This window comes from Ranitomeya variabilis, chromosome 2 (assembly GCF_051348905.1).
Source record: "Ranitomeya variabilis isolate aRanVar5 chromosome 2, aRanVar5.hap1, whole genome shotgun sequence".
NCBI lineage: Eukaryota > Metazoa > Chordata > Amphibia > Anura > Dendrobatidae > Ranitomeya > Ranitomeya variabilis.
The window spans coordinates 539,095,357-539,118,301 of NC_135233.1; the positions used below are offsets into that span (position 1 = coordinate 539,095,357).

Below are 22,945 nucleotides of genomic sequence, written 5' to 3' on the forward strand. Positions count from 1 at the left end.
AACAATATCATGTTTAATTAAGTGAGTACGGCCAGGAAGCTCTGAAAAAACCGCTGCGTTTATCTGTATAAATTCCTTGGTCTCTCGTTTTTGACTTTCGGACAGCGTCTCTGCAATACCCACCTCTGGCAGTGCTATCTGCGGGTTATTTATCATAGATGGTGATGTCCTTCGAGATCCATCATTAAGGGTGGCTTCTGTCAAGACTCTCCCTGTCCCGCCAGGCCTTAAGCAAGTTTATGTGGTAGATTTGTTCGGTTTTCCTCTTGTCTGGTTGATATATCTTATAATTCACTTCACCTAATCTCTCCAACACCTCGTATGGGCCCTGCCACTTTGCAAGAAATTTATTTTCTACAGTAGGTACCAATACTAACACTCTGTCTCCGGGTTGAAAGACTCGTGTTTTAGCCGCTCGGTTGTATACCGTGCTTTGGGCCTGTTGTGCACGTTCTAAACATTCTTTAACTATTGGCATGACTGCCTCAATTCTATCTTGCACAAGCATTACGTGTTCAATTACACTACAATAAGGAGTCACCTCTTGTTCCCAAGTCTCTTTAGCAATATCTAACAGGCCTCTAGGACATCGCCCGTAAACTAACTCAAAAGGTGAAAAGCCTGTGGAGGATTGGGGTACTTCACGTATAGCGAACAGGAGATATGGTAGGAGAGCATCCCAATCCCTCCCGTCCTTATCTACCACCCTTTTCAACATTCCCTTCAGGGTTTTATTAAATCGCTCCACCAATCCGTCAGTCTGAGGGTGATATACTGAAGTACGCAAGTGGGAGATTTTTAGTAGTTTACATAAGTCCTTAAGTAATCGAGACATAAAGGGGGTTCCCTGATCCGTTAGTATTTCTTTCGGAATGCCGGTGCGAGAAAACATTAACAAGCTCTGTAAGATAATGTAATACTATTCTTACTGAGTGTATTGGGGGACACTCGCTTGGCCGCGATATTCAGCACACGGGCACGAGTTTTTAAAACAAAACAGTCCATGCGGTTTATTATGCCTCATAAACCAGGTTATGCATAGTTCATTGTGTACATCTCATGAAACACAACAGGCACCAACTGGTGATATAAACTTGCAGCTTTAACTTACACTTCATTTACGGCTTTGACTCACAGACATTAAACACGCTGGTCCTCACTGACCAGTTGCCGTGGGTCTACCTCACCGTTCATGTTACAAGCACCAACAGTTTATGGAGGTACCTTATGGGAGCTCCTGCTCCATCTGCTGACTCCTTGTCAGTCCTCTCTCCTGGGGAAACTGCCTTACAGGGTTCACCAACTTGCCTGGCCGGCACACAGCAGTCAGTCCAGAGCCACCGAAGGACCGTAGCTTCCCCAACACCGATCATCCAGGTCCACAGTCTCTCAGGTGCTCCAAGAAGATTCCACTCACAGGAGCTTCTAACACAGACTGTCCAGGACCATGGTCACACTGTAGTCTTCAGAACGTCCATCCCACCTGGGACCGTCCAACACAGGGGCATGTGGCCTGTCTGGGTGTTATTCAGGACTCAGTCCAACACCCAGGCCACCAGGTCCAAACCATGTGCATACACAGGAAGCCTCCAAACACTGGAACCACACAGGAACCACACAGAAGACCCTGTGACCCACACCCTGGTCAGGCTATGTACCTGTAACCACACCCACAGTAATGGATCACCTGGGCTGGTCACGTGATCCTGACATTACTGCAGGTCAATTCTCACGGCCTCAATACGACTCCGTGCACATACCGGGGAGACCATGCAGCGCCCCCTACCTGTTACAGGGGTCACTATATCACAGCTCCTTTGAAATTGCTTTCACATTGGCATTCCGCAGAGTTACTGCTTCAGGGTAACGAGTGGCATAATCTAGTACAACCAAAATGTACTAATGACCCCTGGCAGATTTAACTAATGGACCAACTATATCCATTGCTATCCTCTCGAAGGGCACCTCTATTATCGGTAAGGGCACAAGGGGGCATCTAAAATGTGACATAGGTGTGATCAATTGACATGTAGGGCAAAACTGACAATACCGGGTCACATCCCCCCCTAGACTCGGCCAAAAGAAACGTTGTAGAATACGGTGTTTTGTTTTTTCTCCGGCCAGGTGTCCCCCCAAGGGATGTTTATATGCTAATTCCAAAACTGGTGAAAGGACTTGGGCACCACTAGTTGCTCTACCACCACCCCACGCACTTTGTCTATGTGATACAACATACCCTGTTGCACCGCTACATGTGGGAACTCATTTTGAGCCCCTGGGTACAATGGTCTTCCCTCAGAGACCTTTACATTTTTCCATGCCCTTGCCAGAGTAGGATCCTGGTGTTGAGCGGTCCCGAACTTACCGTGGGCCACCTCAAGACCTGGCATTTCTATAGCCTCCTCTAGTTCACTTGTGTCGCCTGCATATACAGCCAGAGGTGAGTCTACAGATTCTGGAGTTTCCTCTGAGATGGACCCCCCCATCTTGCTGCAATGGCTCAGGGGTTAGCCCCACAGCACCCTCCTCAACTGGAGTGTTCATGCCATTTTTAAGGCTCCACAAGTCCCAAAATAAAGGAAAGTCTCTCCCCAATATTACGTCATGTCCCATAGACTTTAGGACTGCCGCTTGATGTCTTTTGGTTCCTACTGGCGTGACAAGGGTGACCCAGGCAGTGGGGTTGTTTTTTTTATATCGCCATGGATGCAACTAATGCCCAGGGTTAAGATTGTTAGGGCTCTAGGGTCCACCAAACTGGCATGTAGTAGAGTTACTTGACTGCCGGAATCCAAGACGGCATTCACACTATGGCCGTCGACCTCGAGGCAACACACGTGTCGTTCATTTCCTGTGAGGACCTCTGCAACACAGACCGACTGTACATGTAACGAAAGGCGTCTCATAGCGTTACACTCCATTGGCTCTGTAGTCATTGGGCAGTTAGCTGCTATATGGCCAAGCCCGCGACATCGCCAACATTGTATAGGTCCTTGCTTCCTCGCTGGAGACACCTGATAGGGTCTGCTGATTTGCTGCGAGACCGTACCGCCTCCATAGTCCTTTGTGGATCTGCTACCCTTTATTGCAACGTTCTCTTCTTTTGAAGATGACGTACGTTTTGCAGTATTTTCTGGCAATTTCTTGGTAGCCCAGTGGGGTGATAACGTCCCTTGGAGTAGGCTCTCGGAAGCATTGTAGCGTTCGACCATATTCACCAACTGGTCGGCTGTAGATGGGTCACCTAGTCCAACCCACCTCTGTATCTTAGGGGGTAAGGAACGCAGGTACTTGTCTAGAACAACACGTTCCACCATCCCTGCAGATGTCAAAATCTCTGGTCGCAGCCATTTTTTTACTAGATGGATAAGATCATGCATTTGTGAGCGGGCTGGCTTGATGTTCGACAAAAGTCCATAAACGTACCCTCTGTACTCGTACATATGTGTTTACTCCCAGCCTTGCCAGGATTTCGCCTTTTAATTTGGTATAGTCCATAGCATCCACTCCACTTAGATCGTAATAGGCCTTTTGGAGATCTTCACTCAGAAATGGAGCAACCACTTCAGCCCATCTGTCCACCGGTAAATGCTCACGTTCTGCAATACGTTCAAATACGGTGAGATATGCTTCTACATCATCGTCAGCAGTCATTTTAAGCAGGGTTTTTTGTACGGCTTTCTGTGCACTAGCAACACTTTGTGCATGATCCCTCATCTCGGGGCTGCCGAATCAAAGCCTGCTTTATTGCATTCAACTGCTCTTGCTGAATCTGGTTTTGCTGGTCCAGGGCTTGCTGGAAGTATTAGTGTGTGGTTGTTGAACATTTGCCTGCAGTAACTGTTTCACTAGTTCCTCCATATTACTGGACTCTTGGCTCTTCAAAAGCACAGGAGCTTTCAGCCCGGACATACACAGAGCACTTTCTCTGCAGTCACAGTCCAATAGCCACAAGTGCCCACATTCTAAACATCATTTGCATCTGGCTGTGTTAGCAATAGACTTCTATGGCAGAATTAACGCTTCCGTTACTCTTGTGTTAGCTTGACCGGACTCGAAAACGCTGCAGGCCGCGTTGGAAGGTGCATCATAAATAAACGGAATGTTGCAAACGCATGCCAATTTTGACATGTGTTACGATGCGTCATACAAATGCAAGTCTATGGGTGCGTTACAATGTCTGTTATATTGCGTTTTGCCTACTTAAAAACGTTTTCGTTAGACGGACTGCCCTAGCGCAATATCCAGCCTAATTCTAACCCTAACTGCAACCCTAACCCTAATTCCACCCCTAACCCCAATTGAATCCCTAACCCTAATTGCAACCCTAAACTTAATTCTACCCTAACCCTACCCCTAACCCTAATTGCAAAAATAAAAGTAAATATAGTTTCTTTATTTCATTATTTTCCCTACCTATAGGAGTGATAAAGGGAGGGTTATTTACATTTTTTTTTTTATTTTGATCACTGTGATAGAACCTATCACAGTGATCAAAATGTACCTGGAATGAATCTGCCGGCCAGTAGATTCGGCAGGCGCACTGCACATGCACCTGCCGTTTTGCAAGATGGCGGCGCCCATGGAGAAGACGGACAGACACCGGGACTCGGCAAGTATGGGGGGGGCGAGATCGAACGGCGTGGGAGAGGAGAGGAGAGAAGGGGAGGACGGAGGGGAAAGGGCAGCGGAGGACGGAGGGGAGGAGATCATGGTGGGGGCAGATCGCTGTCTCCAGCCATGGCCGATGATAGTGCAGCATGGGCCATGGCTGGAATGTAATATTTCACCAATTTTCATTGGTGAAATATTACGATTGCTCTGATTCATTGTTTCACTAACAACAGCCAATCAGAGCGATCGTAGCCACGGGGGGGAGCCACCCCCCCTGGTCTCAAGTACCACTCCTCTTTTACCTGCAGGATGGGTGAAATTACAGTTAACCCTTTCACCCGACCTGCAGGAGCGCGATCTGACCATGACACATATGCTGTGTCACACATCGGATTGGCACAGGTTTTGATGACGCATACGCTGCGTCAAAGGTCGGGAAGGGGTTAAAATTCCCACTTCCTGAAGTGACCTGAGCTATTCCACTATTGAGGTCATATGTGCAAGGAATACCTGCAGTGCACTGATATTACTTCACCGCACCACATGGCTGCAGCACGCTCAGCCCCAAGGAGCACTTGTACATACTGGTACATCGAAAAGACACCAATATTCATTAGAAAAAAATGCGAGTTTATGAACTACTGTATATATTCCATATCTATGAAGATAGATGGACAGAAAGCAGACAGGCAAATTAAGAACACAAAAAATGAAAACAAATACCAAAATCGTGAGGTTCGTCTTTTGAAGAAAGGGCAGCAGCTTCCGCCAAGGGTCCCTGGTGAGGTTTAAATCTGATCTGTACATCCTGAAGAGCTCTAATAATCAAAGAACAAAGTTTAGGATACAACGGTTATTACAATTCACAGCACAGTAGCTGAAACAAAAGAAAATATTTTGTAATATATATTTACAGCTAAAGATTTTGAACATTTAAATAATAATAAATCTTTATTTTTATATAGCACTAACATATTGTGCAGCGCTTTACAGTTTGCACACATTATCATCACCGTCTCCGATGGGGCTCACAATCTAAGTTCCCTATCATACTGGAATGTGTAAGAAAGCCGGAGTACCAGAAGGAAACCCACGCAAACATGGGGAGAACATACAAACTCTCCTTGCATATGTTGCCCTTGGTGGGATTTGAACCCAGGACTCCAGCGCTGCAAGGCTGCAGTTCTAACCACTGAGCCACAGGTGCTGCCCTATACCTTGTGAATTCATTACACGTAATTTGGCAGAGAATTTTACAAAAACAAACCTACACATTTGTATTGATATTTGCAAGTAAATTAAGAAAATTGTTTACAGAGCTTATTTTAAATAAAAGGGGGTACCAGTGTGAGGCATGTATTGACTAATAAGAGTACCCTCCTGATCTAAAGGTACCTTCACACGAAACGACTTTGTAACGATATCGCTAGCGATCCGTGACGTTGCAGCGTCCTCGCTAGCGATATCGTTTAGTTTGACACGCAGCAGCGATCAGGATCCTGCTGTGATGTCGCTGGTCGCTGAATAAAGTCCAGAACTGTATTTGGTCGTCCGATCGCCGTGTATCGTTGTGTTTGAAAGCAAAAGCAACGATACTAGCGATGTTTTACACTGGTAACCAGGGTAAACATCGGGTTACCAAGCGCAGGACCGCGCTTAGTAACCCGATGTTTACCCTGGTTACCAGCGTAAAAGTAAAAAAAACAAACAGTACATATTCACCTGCGCGTCCCCCAGCGTCTGCTTCCTGACACTTACTGAGTGCCGGCCCTAAAGTGAAAGTGAAAGCACAGCGGTGACGTCACCGCTGTGCTGTTAGGGCCGGAGCTCAGTCAGTGTCAGGAAGCAGACGCTGGGGGACGCGCAGGTGAGCATGTACTGTTTGTTTTTTTTACTTTTACGCTGGTAACCAGGGTAAACATCGGGTTACTAAGCGCGGCCCTGCGCTTAGCAACCCGATGTTTACCCTGGTTACCCGGGGACCTCGGCATCGTTGGTCGCTGGAGAGCGGTCTGTGTGACAGCTCCCCAGCGATCAAACAGCAACGCTGCAGCGATCGGCATCGTTGTCGCTATCGCTGCAGCGTCGCTTCGTGTGAAGGTACCTTAAGCCTCAAACTAGTAACACTCCCTTTATTTAAAATAATCTGGTGAAGGGAGATTCTCAGGAAGATCTGTGAAAGGCCCATAGACCTTAACTCAATTGCATATAAGAAAAAACTTGGTTTCTCTGCAATGCAAGGTGAAGCTAGGTGTATGCACCCCGATTTTGCCCAAGGAGGCATTAGCGACTCAATCTACTGTGAAATTTGCCAAGATTCGGTAGTAACGACTGCCTAAGTCACCACTGTCAATCAAGTGGATTCCCATTGGATGGGCCACCAGCAATCAAATCAGTAAATGATATCCTATCTAACTGATAACTTGCCTATTACAACATAAAAATAAATATATATATATATATATATATATATATATATATATATATATATATATATATATACACACACAGTTACAGAGTGTGCCTTACATTTAAACAAAGGAAATTGTATTTACGCACAACCTTTAAATTTAAAACTTGTATAACTTTGGGATGTAGTGTAGGCATTACAAAAAATTCAAGTAAAACTTAAAAACTTACTTTGTGTGTACACAAAAAAGCTTTATAAGAACAGCAAAGTCTTCTTCATCTATTTCCAGGGCCTCATCTACAAAAAGAATATATGGCAGTACAGTTTTTACTGTTAAAGATGCAAATTAAAGAAATCAGAAATTGGTGATCCAGTTACAATGCATCATGAATGTGGACAAATAGAAAACATTTGAAAAAAAGTTCTGAAGGAACTCTATTGAATGAACAGTAGATGGTCGAATTATAAAAGAATTTGATAAATTCTAATGGCCATGAATTGGCAGCTTTAACTCTTTCCCACTGAGGCCAATTTTCACCTTACCGACGAGAACAAATATTTTAGATCTGCCATGTGGAACTTTAGGAAGTAATTATTTTAAAACTTAACCAATCGGAAACTTACAAAAATTCTGAATGAATCATGTCCCACCCCCTGCTCAAAGCAGGAGTCACTAAACCATCTTAGAAGGAGGTCTGTGCAGCCTCTATTTGAAGACTTCTATCAAAAGTGAACTCACCACCTCTTGTGGCAGCCTGTCCGACTCATTGATCACCTTCACTGTAAGGGTATGTGCACACGTTGCGGATTTGGTTGCGGATCCGCAGCGGACTTGGCCCTGCGGATACGCAGCAGTTTTCCATGCGGTATACAGTACCAAGTAAACCTATGGAAATCCGCAGTGCACATGCTGCGGAAAATTTCGTGCAGAAACGCAGCGGTTTATTGTCTGCAGCATGTCAATTCTATGTGCGGTTTCCGCAGTGTTCTACATCTGTTCCTTTATAGTAATCCACAGGTGTAATAACGCAGATGAAACCTGCACAAAATCTGAAAAAAATCCATAGAAATCCACAAGGAATCCGCAGGTAAAAGGCAGGTCATTTTACCTGCGGATTCTGCAGAATCCGCATGAAAAAAATCCCCAACGGGTGCACATACCCTTAAAGCATTTTCTAATATCTAATTTATATTTTCCCTTTCAGTTTTATTCCATTGTTTCTTGTGTTTCCATGAGCAAATGAGAATAAGGATGATCCCTCTACACTGTGACATCCCTTCAGATATTTGTAGACAGTTATTAAGCCTACTCTTAACCTTCGTTTTCGCATGCTAAACATTCCAAAATCCTTTAACTGTTCCTCGAAGGACATAGTTTGCAACCCACTTATCAACCTTGCAGCCCTTCTCTGAACTTGCTTCCAGTTTTTCAATGTCTCTTTAAAATGAGGTGCCCAGAACTGGACATACACTCCCTGACAGAAGTTATGTAAATAAAAGCTTATAACCGGATGTTAAATTCATCCATTCGTTGCATAAATCATTCTTTTGAAAGCTGAAACCCTCTGAAATGTGGTTTAGATTAAGAACATAAATTGGCATCAATGCAGAAATATTCATCAGTTAATGGACACAGAATGGTCAGATTTTTGGCAAGACAAAAGATTTGTCGCCCACAAAGTAATGTGATATTCAAACAAATAATTAACTTAAAATACAAATATATGTTGCATAACATTGGTAAATGAAGTTGTGGTGCTATTAGAGTCATATTTAATATTTTGTGTGACTTCCATCAGCTTGAAGGACTGCATCCATGCGGTTCAACAATGATACATACAATTTATTAATGAAGTCATCGGAAATAGCAAAGAATGCAGTCTTACATGCCTCTCAGAGTTCATCTAGATTCTTTGGTTTTGTCTTCAAGCTTCCTCTTTCATCCAACCCCAATCATGTTCAATGATGTTCATGTCTGGTGACTGGGATGGCCAGTCCTTGAGCACCCTGATCTTTTTTGCCTGAAGTAAATTTGTTGTATAGATGGATGTATGAGATGCAGCACCATCCTGCTGCAGAATTTGACCCCTTTTATGATTTGGAAGATAAGAGGTAGCTAATACTTCTTGGTATTTTAGGCTATTGATATTGCCTTCCACCTTGCAAATGTTTTGCACACCCCACACTGAATGTAACCCCAAACCATGATCTTTCCACCACCAAATGTAACTGTTTTCTAGGTGTATTTTGGATCCATACGGGCTCCAGTAGGTCTCCTGCAATATTTGCGGCGGCTGTGGTGTAATTCTAATGAAATCATCAGAGAAATCCACCTTCTGCCACTTTTCCAGCGTCCATCTGTTTAGCAGGCTGCGGGACCTTGCAAATGCCACACTTTTTTTATTTGCCTTTTGTTTAGTGCTGGCTTCTGGGCACTGATTCGACCATGGAGGCCATTTCGAGACAGAATCCTACGAACTATTCTAGTAGACACAGAGACTTGAGGTGACCAGGCCTGTTGGAGCTCTGCTGAAGAGGAAGAGGGGCTTGCTTTGGATATTCTAACCAATAAACGTTCCTCCTGAGCAGTTGTCTTGCGGGGTCTGCCAGACCTGGGCTTGTCAAACACATCTCCAGTCTCTTCAAATCTTTTTTTAGTTATTTCCCCTTGACGTTGAGACACATTAACCCCTTAAGCCCCGAGGGTGGTTTGCGCGTTAATGACCGGGCCAGTTTTTACAATTCTGACCACTGTCCCTTTATGAGGTTATAACTCTGGAACGCTTCAACGGATCTTGGCGATTCTGACTTTGTTCTCTCGAGACATATTGTACTTCATGATAGTGGTAAAATTTCTTCGATATAACTTGCGTTTATTTGTGAAAAAAACTGAAATTTGGTGAAAATTTTGAAAAGTTTAAAGTGACCCCATATTGGAAATTAGACCACCCAATGAACTTATCTAGATGTGTTGTGAGAACATTGAACCCCCAAAGTGTTTCACTACAGTTTACAACGCAGAGCTCTGAAAATAAAAAAATCCTTTTTTTCCCACAAAAACGATTTTAGCCCCCTGAATTTTTATTTTCCCAAGGCTAACAAGAGAACTTCGACCCCAAAAGTTGTTGTCCAATTTGTCCAGAGTATGCCGATACCCCATATGTTGGGGAAAACTCCTGTTTGGGCGCAAGGGAGAGCTCGGAAGGGAAAGAGCACTGTAACTTTTTCAACGCAGAATTGGCTGGAATTGAGATCGGATGCCATGTCTCGTTTGGAGAGCCCCTGATGTGCCTAAACAGTGGAAACTCCCCAATTCTAACTGAAACCCTAATCCAAACACGCCCCTAACCCTAATCCCAACGGTAACCCTAACCACACCCTTAACCCTGACACACCCCTAACTCTAATCCCAACCGTAAATGTAATCCAAACCCTAACCCTATCTTTAGCCCCACCCCTAACTTTAGCCCCAACCCTAAGGCTGCCGTCACACTAGCAGTATTTGGTCAGTATTTTACATCAGTATTTGTAAGCCAAAACCAGGAGTGGAACAATTAGAAAAAAAGTATAATAGAAACATATGCACCACTTCTGCAATTATCACCCACTCCTGGTTTTGGCTTGCAAATACTGATGTAAAATACTGACCAAATACTGTTAGTGTGACGGCAGCCTAACCCTAACTTTAACCAAAACCCTAACTTTAGCCCCAACCCTAACCCTAACTTTAGCCATAACTCTAACCCTAACCATAGCCCTAGCCCTAAAGGGAAAATTGAATTAAATACATTTTTTTAATTTTATTATTTTTCCCTAACTAAGGGGGTGAGATGAAGGGGAGTTTGATTTACTTTTATAGCGTTTTTTTAAAGCGGATTTTTATGATTGGCAGCTGTCACACACTAAAAGACGCTTTTTATAGCAAAAAAGTGTTTGCGTCTCCACATTTTGAGACCTATAATTTTTCCATATTTTGGTCCACAGAGTAATATGAGGTCTTGTTTTTTGCGGAACGAGTTGACGTTTTTATTGGTAACATTTTCGGGCATGTGACATTTTTTGACCGCTTTTTATTCTGATTTTTTTGAGGCAGAATGAACAAAAACAATTTCATTTTTTTGGGGGGGGGCGTTTATACCGTTCCGCGTTTGGTAAAATTGATAAAGCAGTTTTATTCTTCAGGTTAGTACGATTACAGCGATACCTCATTTATATCTTTTTTTATGTTTTACCGCTTTTATACGATAAAAGCTTTTAGAGAAAAGCATAATTATTTTGGCATCGCTTTATTCTGAGGACTGTAACTTTTTTTTTTCGCTTATGATGCTATATGGCAGCTCGATTTTTGCAGGACAAGATGACGTTTTCAGCGGTACCATGGTTATTTATATCTGTCTTTTTGATCGCGTGGTATTCCACTTTTTGTTCGGCAGTATGATAATAAAGCGTTTTTTTGCCTCTTTTTTACGGTGTTCACTGAAGGGGTTAACTAGTGGGACAGATTTATAGGCTGGGTCATTACGGACGCAGCGATACTAAATATGTGTACTTTTATTGTTTTGCTTTTTTTATTTCGATAAAGAAATGTATTTATGGGAATAATTTTTTTTATTTAGGAATCTTTTTTTTTTTTTTTTTTTTTTTTACTTTTTTACTTTGTACCAGGGGGGACATCACAGATCGCTGATCTGACTTAGAGGGCTGCAGGGCTCCTGGCACATAGTGCCGGATGTCAGCTGCGATAGTCAGCTGACACCCGGCCGCAATCGGCCGCGCTCCCTCGCACATGACGTACTATCCCGTCACTGGGTATTAAGTTCCAGGTCACCTTGACGGGATAGTACGTCATATGGGATTAACCCCTTCATGACCTTGGGATTTTCCGTTTTTTCATGTTCGTTTTTCGCTCCCCTCCTTGCCAGAGCCAAAACTTTTTTTATTTTTCCGTCAATATGGCCATGCGAGGGTTTATTTTTTGCGAAAAAATTGTACTTTTGAAGGACAAAATTGCTTTTAGCATGTCGTGTTCTAGAAAACTAGAAAAAAATTCCAAGTGCGGTGAAATTGCAAAAAAAGTGCAGTCCCACACTTGTTTTTTGTTTGGCTTTTTTTGCTAGTTTCACTAAATGCTAAAACTGACCTGTCATTATGATTCTCCAGGTCAGTACGAGTTCATAGACACCTAACATGACTAGGTAATTTTTTATCTAAGTGGTGAAAAAAAATTCCAAACTTGGCTAAAAAAAAAAATTAAAAAAAAAAAATTGTGCCATTTTCCGATACCCGTAGCGTCTCCATTTTTCATGATCTGGGGTCGATTGAGGGCTTATTTTTTGCATGCCGAGCTGGCGTTTTTAATGATACCATATCGGTGCAGATACATTCTTTTGATCGCCCGTTATTGCATTTTAATGCAATGTCGCGGCAACCAAAAAAACTTAATTCTGGCGTTTCAAATTTTTTTCTCGCTACGCTGTTAAAATCAGGTTAATGTTTTTTTGTTTTTTTTGGATTGATCGGGCGATTCTGAAAGCGGTGATACCAAATATGTGTAGGTTTGATTTTTTTGTTATTGATTTATTTTAAATGGGGTGAAAGGGGGGTGATTTAAACTTTTATATTTTTGTAACATTTTTTTTTTTTACTTTTTTTTTTTTACTTAACTTTTGCCATGCTTTAATAGCCTTCATGGGAGGCTAGAAGCTGGCACAACGCGATGGGCTCTGCTACATAGCAGCGATCATCAGATCGTTGCTATGCAGCAGAAATGCAGGTGTGCTATGAGCGCCGACCACAGGGTGGCGGTCACAGCTACCGGGGATCAGTAACCATAGAGGTGTCAAGGACCTCTATGGTTACTCTGCAGAAGCATCGCTGACCCCCGATCATGTGACGGTGTTGTCTAATGACATCAAAACCCTATATAAGGGGTGCGTAATTATTAGGCAACTTCCTTTCCTTTGGCACAATGGGTCAGAAGAGATTTGACGGGCTCTGAAAAGTCCAAAATTGTGAGATGTCTTTCAGAGGGATGCAGCAGTCTTGAAACTGCCAAACTTTTGATGCGTGATCACCGAACAATCAAGTGTTTCATGGCCAATAGCCAACAGAGTCGCAAGAAGCGTGTTGGGCAAAAAAGGCGCAAAATAACTGCCCATGAATTGAGGAAAATCAAGTGTGAAGCTGCCAAGATGCCATTTGCCACCAGTTTTGCCATATTTCACAGCTGCAACGTTACTGGATTAACAAAAAGCACAAGGTGTGCGATACTCTGGGACATGGCCAAGGTAAGAAAGGCTGATAAACGACCACCTTAGAACAAGAAACATAAGATAAAACGTCAAGACTGGGCAAGAACTATCTTAACACTGACTTTTCAAAGGTTTTATGGACTGTTGAAACGAGAGTGACTCTTGATGGGCCAGATGGATGGGCCAGAGGCTGGATCAGAAAAGGGCAGAGAGCTCTACTCTAACTCAGATGCCAGCAAGGTGGAGGTGGGGTACTGGTATGGGCTGGTATCATCAAAGATGAACTTGTGGGACCTTTTCGGGTTGATGGAATGAAGTTCAACTCCCAGACCTACTGGCAGTTTCTAGCACCAGCAGGGCGCATCGGACCCGATTAATGATCCAGTATTGGTTGTTTGGCATTAGTGCACAAAGAGATAAGCGATAATAGTCTGTATGTGGCATTGTTCACACAAGCAATGCAGAGCATCTGGTCTACAGCCTATTACTAACGAACATACAGGCGGGCTATTCACACAGCATGCATTTTGTAGCACTGGGCAGCCCGCCTGTATGTGCGTTAGTAATAGGCAGTAGACCAGATGCTCTGCATTGCTTGTGTGAACAATGCCACATACAGACTATTATCGCTTATCTCTTTGTGCACTAATGCCAAACAACCAATACTGGATTGAAAGTGGTTGTTTCATCGGTATTTTTTGCACCCGTGTTGTTGCCATCATTAATCAGGTCCGATGCGCCCTGCTGGTGCATTTGTTTGAAGGCTTCAGCAGGTAACCATCTCTGCTTTTTTCTCTGATTTTTTTTGTCAATTTTCTGGAGGATTTTTAAGTTCTCTTTGTGCGTCTGTGAACTTTTACTCAGTGGTACAGGAAGAAGTCGGTATCATTCAAGAAAAAAATGATTTTCATGTAGGACAATGCTCCATCACATGCCTCCAACTACTCCACAGCGTGGCTGGCCAGAAAAGGTCTCAAAGAAGAAAAAATAATGACATGGCCCCCTTGTTCACCTGATCTGAACCCCATAGAGAACCTGTGGTCCCCCATAAAATGTGAGATCTACAGGGAGGGAAAACAGTACACCTCTCGGAACAGTGTCTGGGAGGCTGTGGTGGCTGTTGAACGCAATGTTGATCGTAAACAGATCAAGCAACTGACAATCTATGGAAGTGCATCAGAACAGCAAGGTGGCTTGTTGTTGAAGGGAAATAGAGGAAAAAAAAAAATCTATAAAACTTCAGCATAGCGAGTGTGAGCGAGCTGAGTGTGACCTGAGCGTAAGTGTGGACGGCGGTAAGTGTGACTTGTGATTCAGTGACTTTGGAATCAGGGAGTTTCCAAGGGAGGAATTGCTGTCTGTTTTTAATTAATATTTGTATTTATTTTTTACTTAACGTTTCTGTGTGGTGCAATCCCTATTAGGAAATGTGCTCCACTATTGTTAATGCCATCCAGTGCACATCTTGCCACATGTATGCAGTCCTTGATCAGATGGTCGAGGGTGCATACTGCTGTGCGAGATGTGAGCACGTTGTGCATTTGGAATCCCAGATAATGGATCTAAATGTGCAGCTGGCAACACTGAGATCCATAGGCAATATGGAGAGGAGTCTTCTGCTCACTGAGCAGACGCTCAATGGGATAGATGAGGGGGGGATGGTAGGATGGAGCTGCAGGACAGTGAGGCAGTTAGCTGGGTGACAGATAGAAGGCGGGGTAGAGGGAAGAGTGCCAGGGAGGCTTGTCCTGATCTGGCACACCCCAATAAGTTTGCTAAGTTGGCAGATGAGGGGGGTGCCAGTACAGGGGTAGCACTGCTGCAGCCAGGCATGTCCTCTGAAAGCCGGAGGAGTGACTGCTCCAGTAAGGAGGGAAATAGGAGAGCAGGGCAGGCCAGACAGGTGCTGGTAGTGGGGGACTCAATTATTAGGGGAACAGATAGGGCAATCTGTCACAAAGACAGGGATCGTCGAACGGTGTGCTGCCTGCCTGGCGCTCGAGTCCGTCACATCGCTGATCGGGTGGACAGATTACTGGGAGGGGCTGGTGAGGACCCAGCGGTCATGGTGCATATTGGCACAAATGACAAAGTTAGAGGTAGGTGGAAGGTCCTTAAAGATGATTTCAGGGAATTAGGCTGCAAGCTGAAAGCAAGGACCTCCAACGTGATATTTTCCGAAATACTGCCTGTACCACGTGCCACGCCAGAGAGGCAACGGGAGATTAGGGAGGTTAATAAGTGGCTCAAGAATTGGTGTAGGAAGGAGGGGTTTGGGTTCCTGCAGAACTGGGCTGACTTCTCAGTTGGCTACAGGCTCTACGCTAGGGACGGGCTGCACCTCAATGGGGAAGGTGCAGCTGTGCTGGGGGAGAAAATGGCTAGAAGGCTGGAGGAGTGTTTAAACTACGGATTGGGGGGGAGGGTATTCATTTTATAGGAGAGGAAGATAGTGCAGATAGAGACCTGGGCACAAATAAGGAAGTTGGGGGTGGCGGTGGCATGGGGGGTGGGGTTAGAACAGTTAGTAATTTAAGAAAGAATAGAGGTACAGAGAGGAACATCAAGTGCATGTATACTAATGCCAGAAGCCTCGACAACAAAATGGACGAATTAGAACTAATGTTGTTGGAACATAATTATGACATGGCGGGGATATCTGAAACATGGCTGGATGAGAGCCATGACTGGGCTGTTAACTTACAGGGCTATAGCCTTTTCAGAAATGACCATACAGATAAGCGAGGGGGAGGGGTGTGTCTGTATGTAAAATCGACCTTAAAACCCATCCTGCGTGATAATATAGGTGAATCTAATGAAAATGTAGAGTCCCTGTGGGTGGAGATAAGGGGAGGGGGAAAAAATAATAAATTACTGATAGGGGTTTGTTATAAATCTCCAAAAATAATGGAAGCAATGGAGAATATCCTCGTAAAGCAAATAGATGAAGCTGCGACTCAAGGAGAAGTCATTATTATGGGGGACTTCAACTACCCTGAAATAGATTGGGGAACAGAAACCTGCAATTCCAGTAAAGGTAATCGGTTTTTGACAACTATGAGAGACAATTACCTTTCACAACTGGTTCAGGACCCAACAAGGAGGGGGGCACTGCTAGACCTAATATTAACCAACAGGCCAGACCGCATATCAAATATAAGGGTTGGGGGTCACTTGGGGAATAGTGATCACAAAATAATAAGTTTTCATGTCTCCTTTAATAAGATGTGTAGTAGAGGGGTGACAAGGACACTAAACTTCAGGAGGGCAAATTTCCAAAGGATGAGAGAGGATCTTGGTGCAATTAACTGGGACAATATCCTGAGACATAAAAGTACACCAAGAAAATGGGAGACGTTTATTAGCATCCTGGATATGACCTGTGCACAGTACATACCGTATGGGAATAAACATACTAGAAATAGGAGGAAACCAATATGGCTAAATAGTGCTGTAAGGGGTGCAATAAGTGACAAAAAGAAAGCATTTAGAGAATTAAAGGAAGTAGGTAGTGAGGAGGCATTAAATAAACACAAAAAATTTAATAAATTCTGTAAAAAGCAAATCAAGGCAGCAAAGATTGAGACAGAGAGACTCATTGCCAGAGAGAGCAAAAATAACACCAAAATATTCTTTAACTACATAAATAGTAAGAAACTAAAAAATGATAGTGTTGGCCCCCTTAAAAATAGTCTGGGTGAAATGGTGGATGAGGATGAGGAAAAAGCCAATATGCTAAATGACTTTTTTTCATCAGTATTTACAATAGAAAATCCCATGGCAGCCAATATGACTAGTGATAAAAATTCCCAATTAAATGTTACCTGCTTAACCCAGCAGGAAGTACGGCGGCGTCTAAAAATCACTAAAATTGACAAATCTCCGGGCCCGGATGGGATACACCCCCGAGTACTGCAGGAATTAAGTACAGTCATTGATAGACCATTATTTTTAATCTTTAAAGAGTCCATAATAACAGGGTCTGTATTACACCACAGGACTGGCGTATAGCAAATGTGGTGCCAATATTCAAAAAGGGGACAAAAACTGAACTCGGAAATTATAGGCCAGTAAGCTTAACCTCTACTGTGGGTAAAATCCTGGAGGGTATTCTAAGGGATGCTATGCTGGAGTATCTGAAGAGGAATAACCTCATGACCCAGTATCAGCACGGGTTTACTAGGGACCGTTCATGTCAGACTAATTTGATCAGCTTCTATGAAGAGGTAAGTTCCGGACTGGACCAAGGGAACCCAGTAGATGTAGTGTATATGGACTTTTCAAAAGCATTTGATACGGTGCCCCATAAAAGGTTGATACATAAAATGAGAATAATGGGGATAGGGGAAAATATGTGCAAGTGGGTTGAGAGCTGGCTAAGGGATAGGAAACAAAGGGTGGTTATTAATGGAGCACACTCGGACTGGGTCGCGGTTAGTAGTGGGGTACCACAGGGGTCAGTATTGGGCCCTCTTCTTTTTAACATATTTATTAATGACCTTGTAGGGGGCATTTAGAGTAGAATTTCAATATTTGCAGATGACACTAAACTCTGCAGGGTAATCAATACAGGGGAGGACAATTTTATATTACAGGATGATTTATGTAAACTAGAAGCTTGGGCTGATAAATGGCAAATGAGCTTTAATGGGGATAAATGTAAGGTCATGCACTTGGGTAGAAGTAATAAGATGTATAACTATGTGCTTAATTCTAAAACTCTGGGCAAAACCATCAATGAAAAAGACCTGGGTGTATGGGTGGATGACAAACTCAAATTCAGTGGCCAGTGTCAGGCAGCTGCTACAAAGGCAAATAAAATAATGGGATGCATTAAAAGAGGCATAGATGCTCATGAGGAGAACATAATTTTACCTCTACACAAGTCACTAGTGCAACCACACTTAGAATACTGTGCACAGTTCTGGTCTCCGGTGTATAAGAAAGACACAGCTGAACTGTAGCGGGTGCAGAGAAGAGCGACCAAGGTTATTAGAGGACTGGGGGGTCTGCCATACCAAGATAGGTTATTACACTTGGGGCTTTTTAGTTTGGAAAAACGAAGGCGAAGGGGTGATCTTATGTTAATGTATAAATATATAAGGGGACAGTACAAAGACCTTTCTGATGATCTTTTTAATCATAGACCGGTGACAGGGACAAGGGGGCATCCTCTACGTCTGGAGGAAAAAAGGTTTAAGCATAATAACAGACGCGGATTCTTTACTGTAAGAGCAGTGAGACTATGGAACTCTCTGCCGTATAATGTTGTAATGAGAGATTCATTACTTAAATTTAAGAGGGGACTGGATACCTTTCTGGAAAAGTATAATGTTACAGGGTATATATATATTAGATTCCTTGATAAGGCGTTAATCCCGGGAACTAGTCTGATTGCCGTATGTGGGGTCGGGAAGGAATTTTTTTTCCCCATGGTGGAGCTTACTCTAAAGGCCCCGTCACACACAGCGACGCTGCAGCGATACAGACAACGATGCTGATCGCTGCAGCGTCGCTGTTTTGTCGCTGTGTGGTCGCTGGGGAGCTGTCACACAGACAGCTCTCCAGCGACCAACGATGCCGAGGTCCCCGGGTAAAAAGGGTAAACATTGGGTTGCTAAGCGCAGGGCCGCGCTTAGTAACCCGATGTTTACCGTGGTTACCAGCGTAAAAGTAAAAAAAAAAAAAAAAAAAAACGTACATACTCACATTCCGGTGTCCTTCAGGTCTCTTGCCGTCTGCTTCCCGCTCTGACTGAGTGCCGCCGTAAAGTGAAAGCAGATCACAGCGGTGACGTCACCGCTGTGATCTGCTCTTACTTTCCGCTTAGTAACCCGATGTTTACCCTGGTTACCAGTGAAGACATCGCTGAATCCGTGTCACACACACCGATTCAGCGATGTCAGCGGGACCTCAATGACCAAAAAAAGGTCCAGGCCATTCCGACACGACCAGCGATCTCACAGCAGGGGCCTGGTCGCTGGTACGTGTCAAACATAGCGAGATCGCTACTGAGGTCGCTGTTGCGTCACAAAACTTGTGACTCAGCAGCGATCTCGCTATGTGAGACGGGGCCTTTACCACATGGGTTTTTTTTGCCTTCCCCTGGATCAACATGTTAGGGCATGTTAGGCTATGGGTTGAACTAGATGGACTTAAAGTCTTCCTTCAACCTTAATAACTATGTAACTATGGATGGAAGGCTGTTGAGTGTCATCATAAAGGTGGCTATATTGGTCACTAATTTTTTGAGGTTTTGTTTTTGCATGTCAGAAATGTTTATTTCTAAATTTTGTGCAGTTATATTGGTTTACCTGGTGAAAATAAAAAGTGAGATGGGAATATATTTGGTTTTTATTAAGCTGCCTAATAATTCTGCACAGTAAAAGATACCTGCACAAACAGATATCCTGCTAAGATAGCCAAATCTAACTTCCAAAAATATTAAGCTTTGATATTTATGAGTCTTTTGGGTTGATTGAGAACATAGTTGTTAGCTATGCCTCCTAGCTTTGCATAGCCAGCAAATTTCATCAGTTTATCTTTAGTTCCCTTATCTAGATCATTTATAAAAATGTTCAACAACATTGGGGCCAGGGCAGAACCTTGTGGTTCCCCACTTGAAACACTCTTCCAATTGGATGTGCAACCATTTATTATCACTCTGAGTATGATCACTGAGCCAGTTATGAATCCACCTAACCATAACCTTGTTAATTCCATAAGGATAGTATGTAATACTTTATCAAATGCTTTGCTGAATTCGAGATATACTACACCTACCCCACTTCCCTGATCCACCCAGTCAGTGATTCCATCCTAGAAGGAAATCTGATTAATCTGGCATGGCGTGCTTGCTACAAACCCATGATGGCTCTGGTTAAATACTGTATGTTTATCCAAGTACTAATTTGTTCAAAGATCTTTCCCAGTATAAAAATAAGGCTCACTGGCCTGTAATTTCCTGGCTCCATCATCTTTCTATTTTAGAAGACAGGGACATTTGCATTTCTCCAATCGTCTGGGACCTCTCCTATTCTCTAGGATTTTTCAAAGATTCTGCCTAGTGGTTCTGCAATTTCATATAACTCTTTCAGTATCCTAGGATGTAAATCATCAGGACCAGGAGATTTAAAATTAGCTAAGTGTTCCCATAACTTATCTCTGTTTATGGATAGTGTTGATTCTTTTATTCTTTCAAAAGGTACCATGAAAATCAGTTGATGTTACAATTGCTTTCTTCGAGAACAGACGCAAAATAGGAATATAAAAGTTTTGCCTTATTAACATTATTTTTACTACTTTTGGTCTCCCTTGCAAGCATCACTTCATTACTAGCTTTAGCTCTGCTAATGTTTGCTCTCCATTGCCTGCAAACAGCATTACGGTATATTCTTCTTTAGATATGCCCCCCTCTTTCTATGTAATATATTTTTTTTTTCCTTTTTAACAAGAGATTAAGTCTTTTTTCATCTATCCTGGTCTTTTTATATGCTTCCAATTCTTTTCGGGATTTTAACCAATTATGCAGTGACAATTTCATTTAGCAAACTCTCCCATCCCTCTTGGACACTTCTGTTTTTTAGAACATCCACCCATTGGATCTTTCCTACCCTCATTTTGAGTACATGAAAATCTGCCTTTCTTAAGTCCAAACTTAATGTCTCAGTCCTCATTGGTCTTCCTCCTCTTCTAATCCAAGATTCGAGGATAGCATGAAAGCTGCCTCCTAAATTCCCAGCCACCTTTACTGAACATGTGGAAAGGACAAAGTAATCTGCACCGCTGATGAATCTGTTGCCAACTTTAGCAGTCCTTACAGGGAAAGCTGTGAATACCGCCCCTAGAATCTCCGGTGCCCACCCAGGAAAGAAACAATTCAAGCAATGTCTGTTAGAAAGTAGAATAACGGTGGCACTCACAGACCCAACTAAAAATATCTTTTATTGATTGACATTAAACGTGGGAGCTGGAAAATCTTCTGTGGAACATGTCGGACGACGGCAGTTTTGCGCTTAGTGAGCTTCAAATAATTGAAAATGACAGGTAACAAAGGAACGTCCAAACACATAACATCATTATGTTACAAAGGAACGCCCCTTCGCTTTTTAAAATTAGACACAAACAGAATGGTAATATTACATAATAATCCCTAAAAACAATTAAAACATATAACAGTTTTACCATCACAAAAAACTGACATATCAAGTTTCTCATTGAATCCTGTAGCACCTTGTGTTCGGGTGTGTATGATCCACCTGGATTTTCTTCTGAGGAGTAATTTATGGAGGTATCATCCGTGTGCTGGTAACTTTTCTCTTTCCAATCCCACAAAGCGTAATGCTTTGGGTTTGCCTCTGTGGTGTTACCTCATGTGTTGTATTAAACGTGGTGACTATTTCCCCGTTTGTATAGATTTAAAATGTTTTAAAAAACAGACAGATAGGGGCCGAATCGTTTGCCAATATAGAAAAAATTGCAGGGGCAGAACAGAAACTATATAGAAAGAGCGGCGGGAAATAAAATCTTGTACATGGTGCATTATATCGCTTATTTGAAGGGATTGGGAACTTAGATGAAAATGCAGATGGATCAGTGTTCACTGACCATGGAGGTGTTCAGAAACAGGGATTTTTGTGTTCTCACCATAAAATTATTTTCTCCAAGCCACTCATTGGGGGACACGGGACCATAGGTGTTATGCTGCCTGCCACTAGGAGGACACTAAGAAAACTTGAAAATGTGCTCCTCCTCTGCAGTATACCCCCTCATGCTGCCTGTAATCGAACCAGTTCAGTGCCAAAGCAGTAGGAGCTTATAACTATCAAACAGAATAAAATATGTCAACCCAAATAACAAAACAGAAGCCATCAGGCTAACAGGGTGGGTGCTGTGTCCCACAATCAGTGGCTCGGAGAAAAGAATTTTACAGTGAGTAACACAAAAATCCCCATTTCTCCTTCGCCTCATTGGGGGAACAGGACCATGGAACGTCCTAAAGCAGTCCCTGAGTGGGAAACCACACACAGCTGAAAACCCAATGTACAGTAGTCTATAGATGTGTAACCGCCGATTGAAGAATCTTTCTGCCAAGGGCCGCATCTGTAAAAGCCTGAACATGAATACTGTATTGCTTCACAAAGGTATGCAGGTTGGACCAAGACACAGCTTTGCAAACTTGTGCCGCCGCCTGATGCCGAATGGCCCAAGAAGCACCCACTGACCGAGTGGAGTGTGCCTTAATCCCCGCTGGGATAGGCTTGCCTCCGACAAGGTAAGACTCTTGAATCACTGAGCGAATCCACGTGGCTATCGTAGCCTTGGAAGCAGCTGGACCTTTCCTGAACCCCTCTGGAAGTACAAACAGGGCATCCGACTTGCGCAAAGGCGCAGTCCATGAGACGTACCTAAGAGCTCTCACCACATCGAGTGTGTAAAGAGCAATCTCAATATGATGGACAGGTGCTGGACAAAAAGAAGGCAAGACAAGGTCCTCATTTAGGTGGAAGGAAGAGATTACCTTAGGTAGGAAGGACGGAGACGTCCTCAAGACTACCTTGTCTTGGTGGAAAATGAGGAATGGAGTTCGGAAGGATAGAGCCGCTAACTCCAAGACCAGTCTGATTGACGTTACAGCCACCAGAAAAGCTACCTTTCAAGAAAGCAAGGT

The 22,945-nt window shown here is 43.2% G+C and overlaps 1 protein-coding gene across 3 annotated transcripts in view; it reads right to left on the reverse strand.

Moving 5' to 3' along the window:
• EDC4 (enhancer of mRNA decapping 4) overlaps positions 1-22,945 on the reverse strand; it is a 1,216,007-nt gene that overhangs the window by 764,068 nt on the left and 428,994 nt on the right. For all 3 annotated transcript variants that reach the window (XM_077288123.1, XM_077288125.1, XM_077288126.1), the window contains 2 exons: positions 7,255-7,321; positions 5,338-5,432 (listed from right to left, as the gene is read on the reverse strand). In XM_077288123.1, the coding sequence (XP_077144238.1) occupies positions 5,338-5,432; positions 7,255-7,321 (162 nt within the window). The remainder of the gene's footprint in view (positions 1-5,337; positions 5,433-7,254; positions 7,322-22,945) is intronic.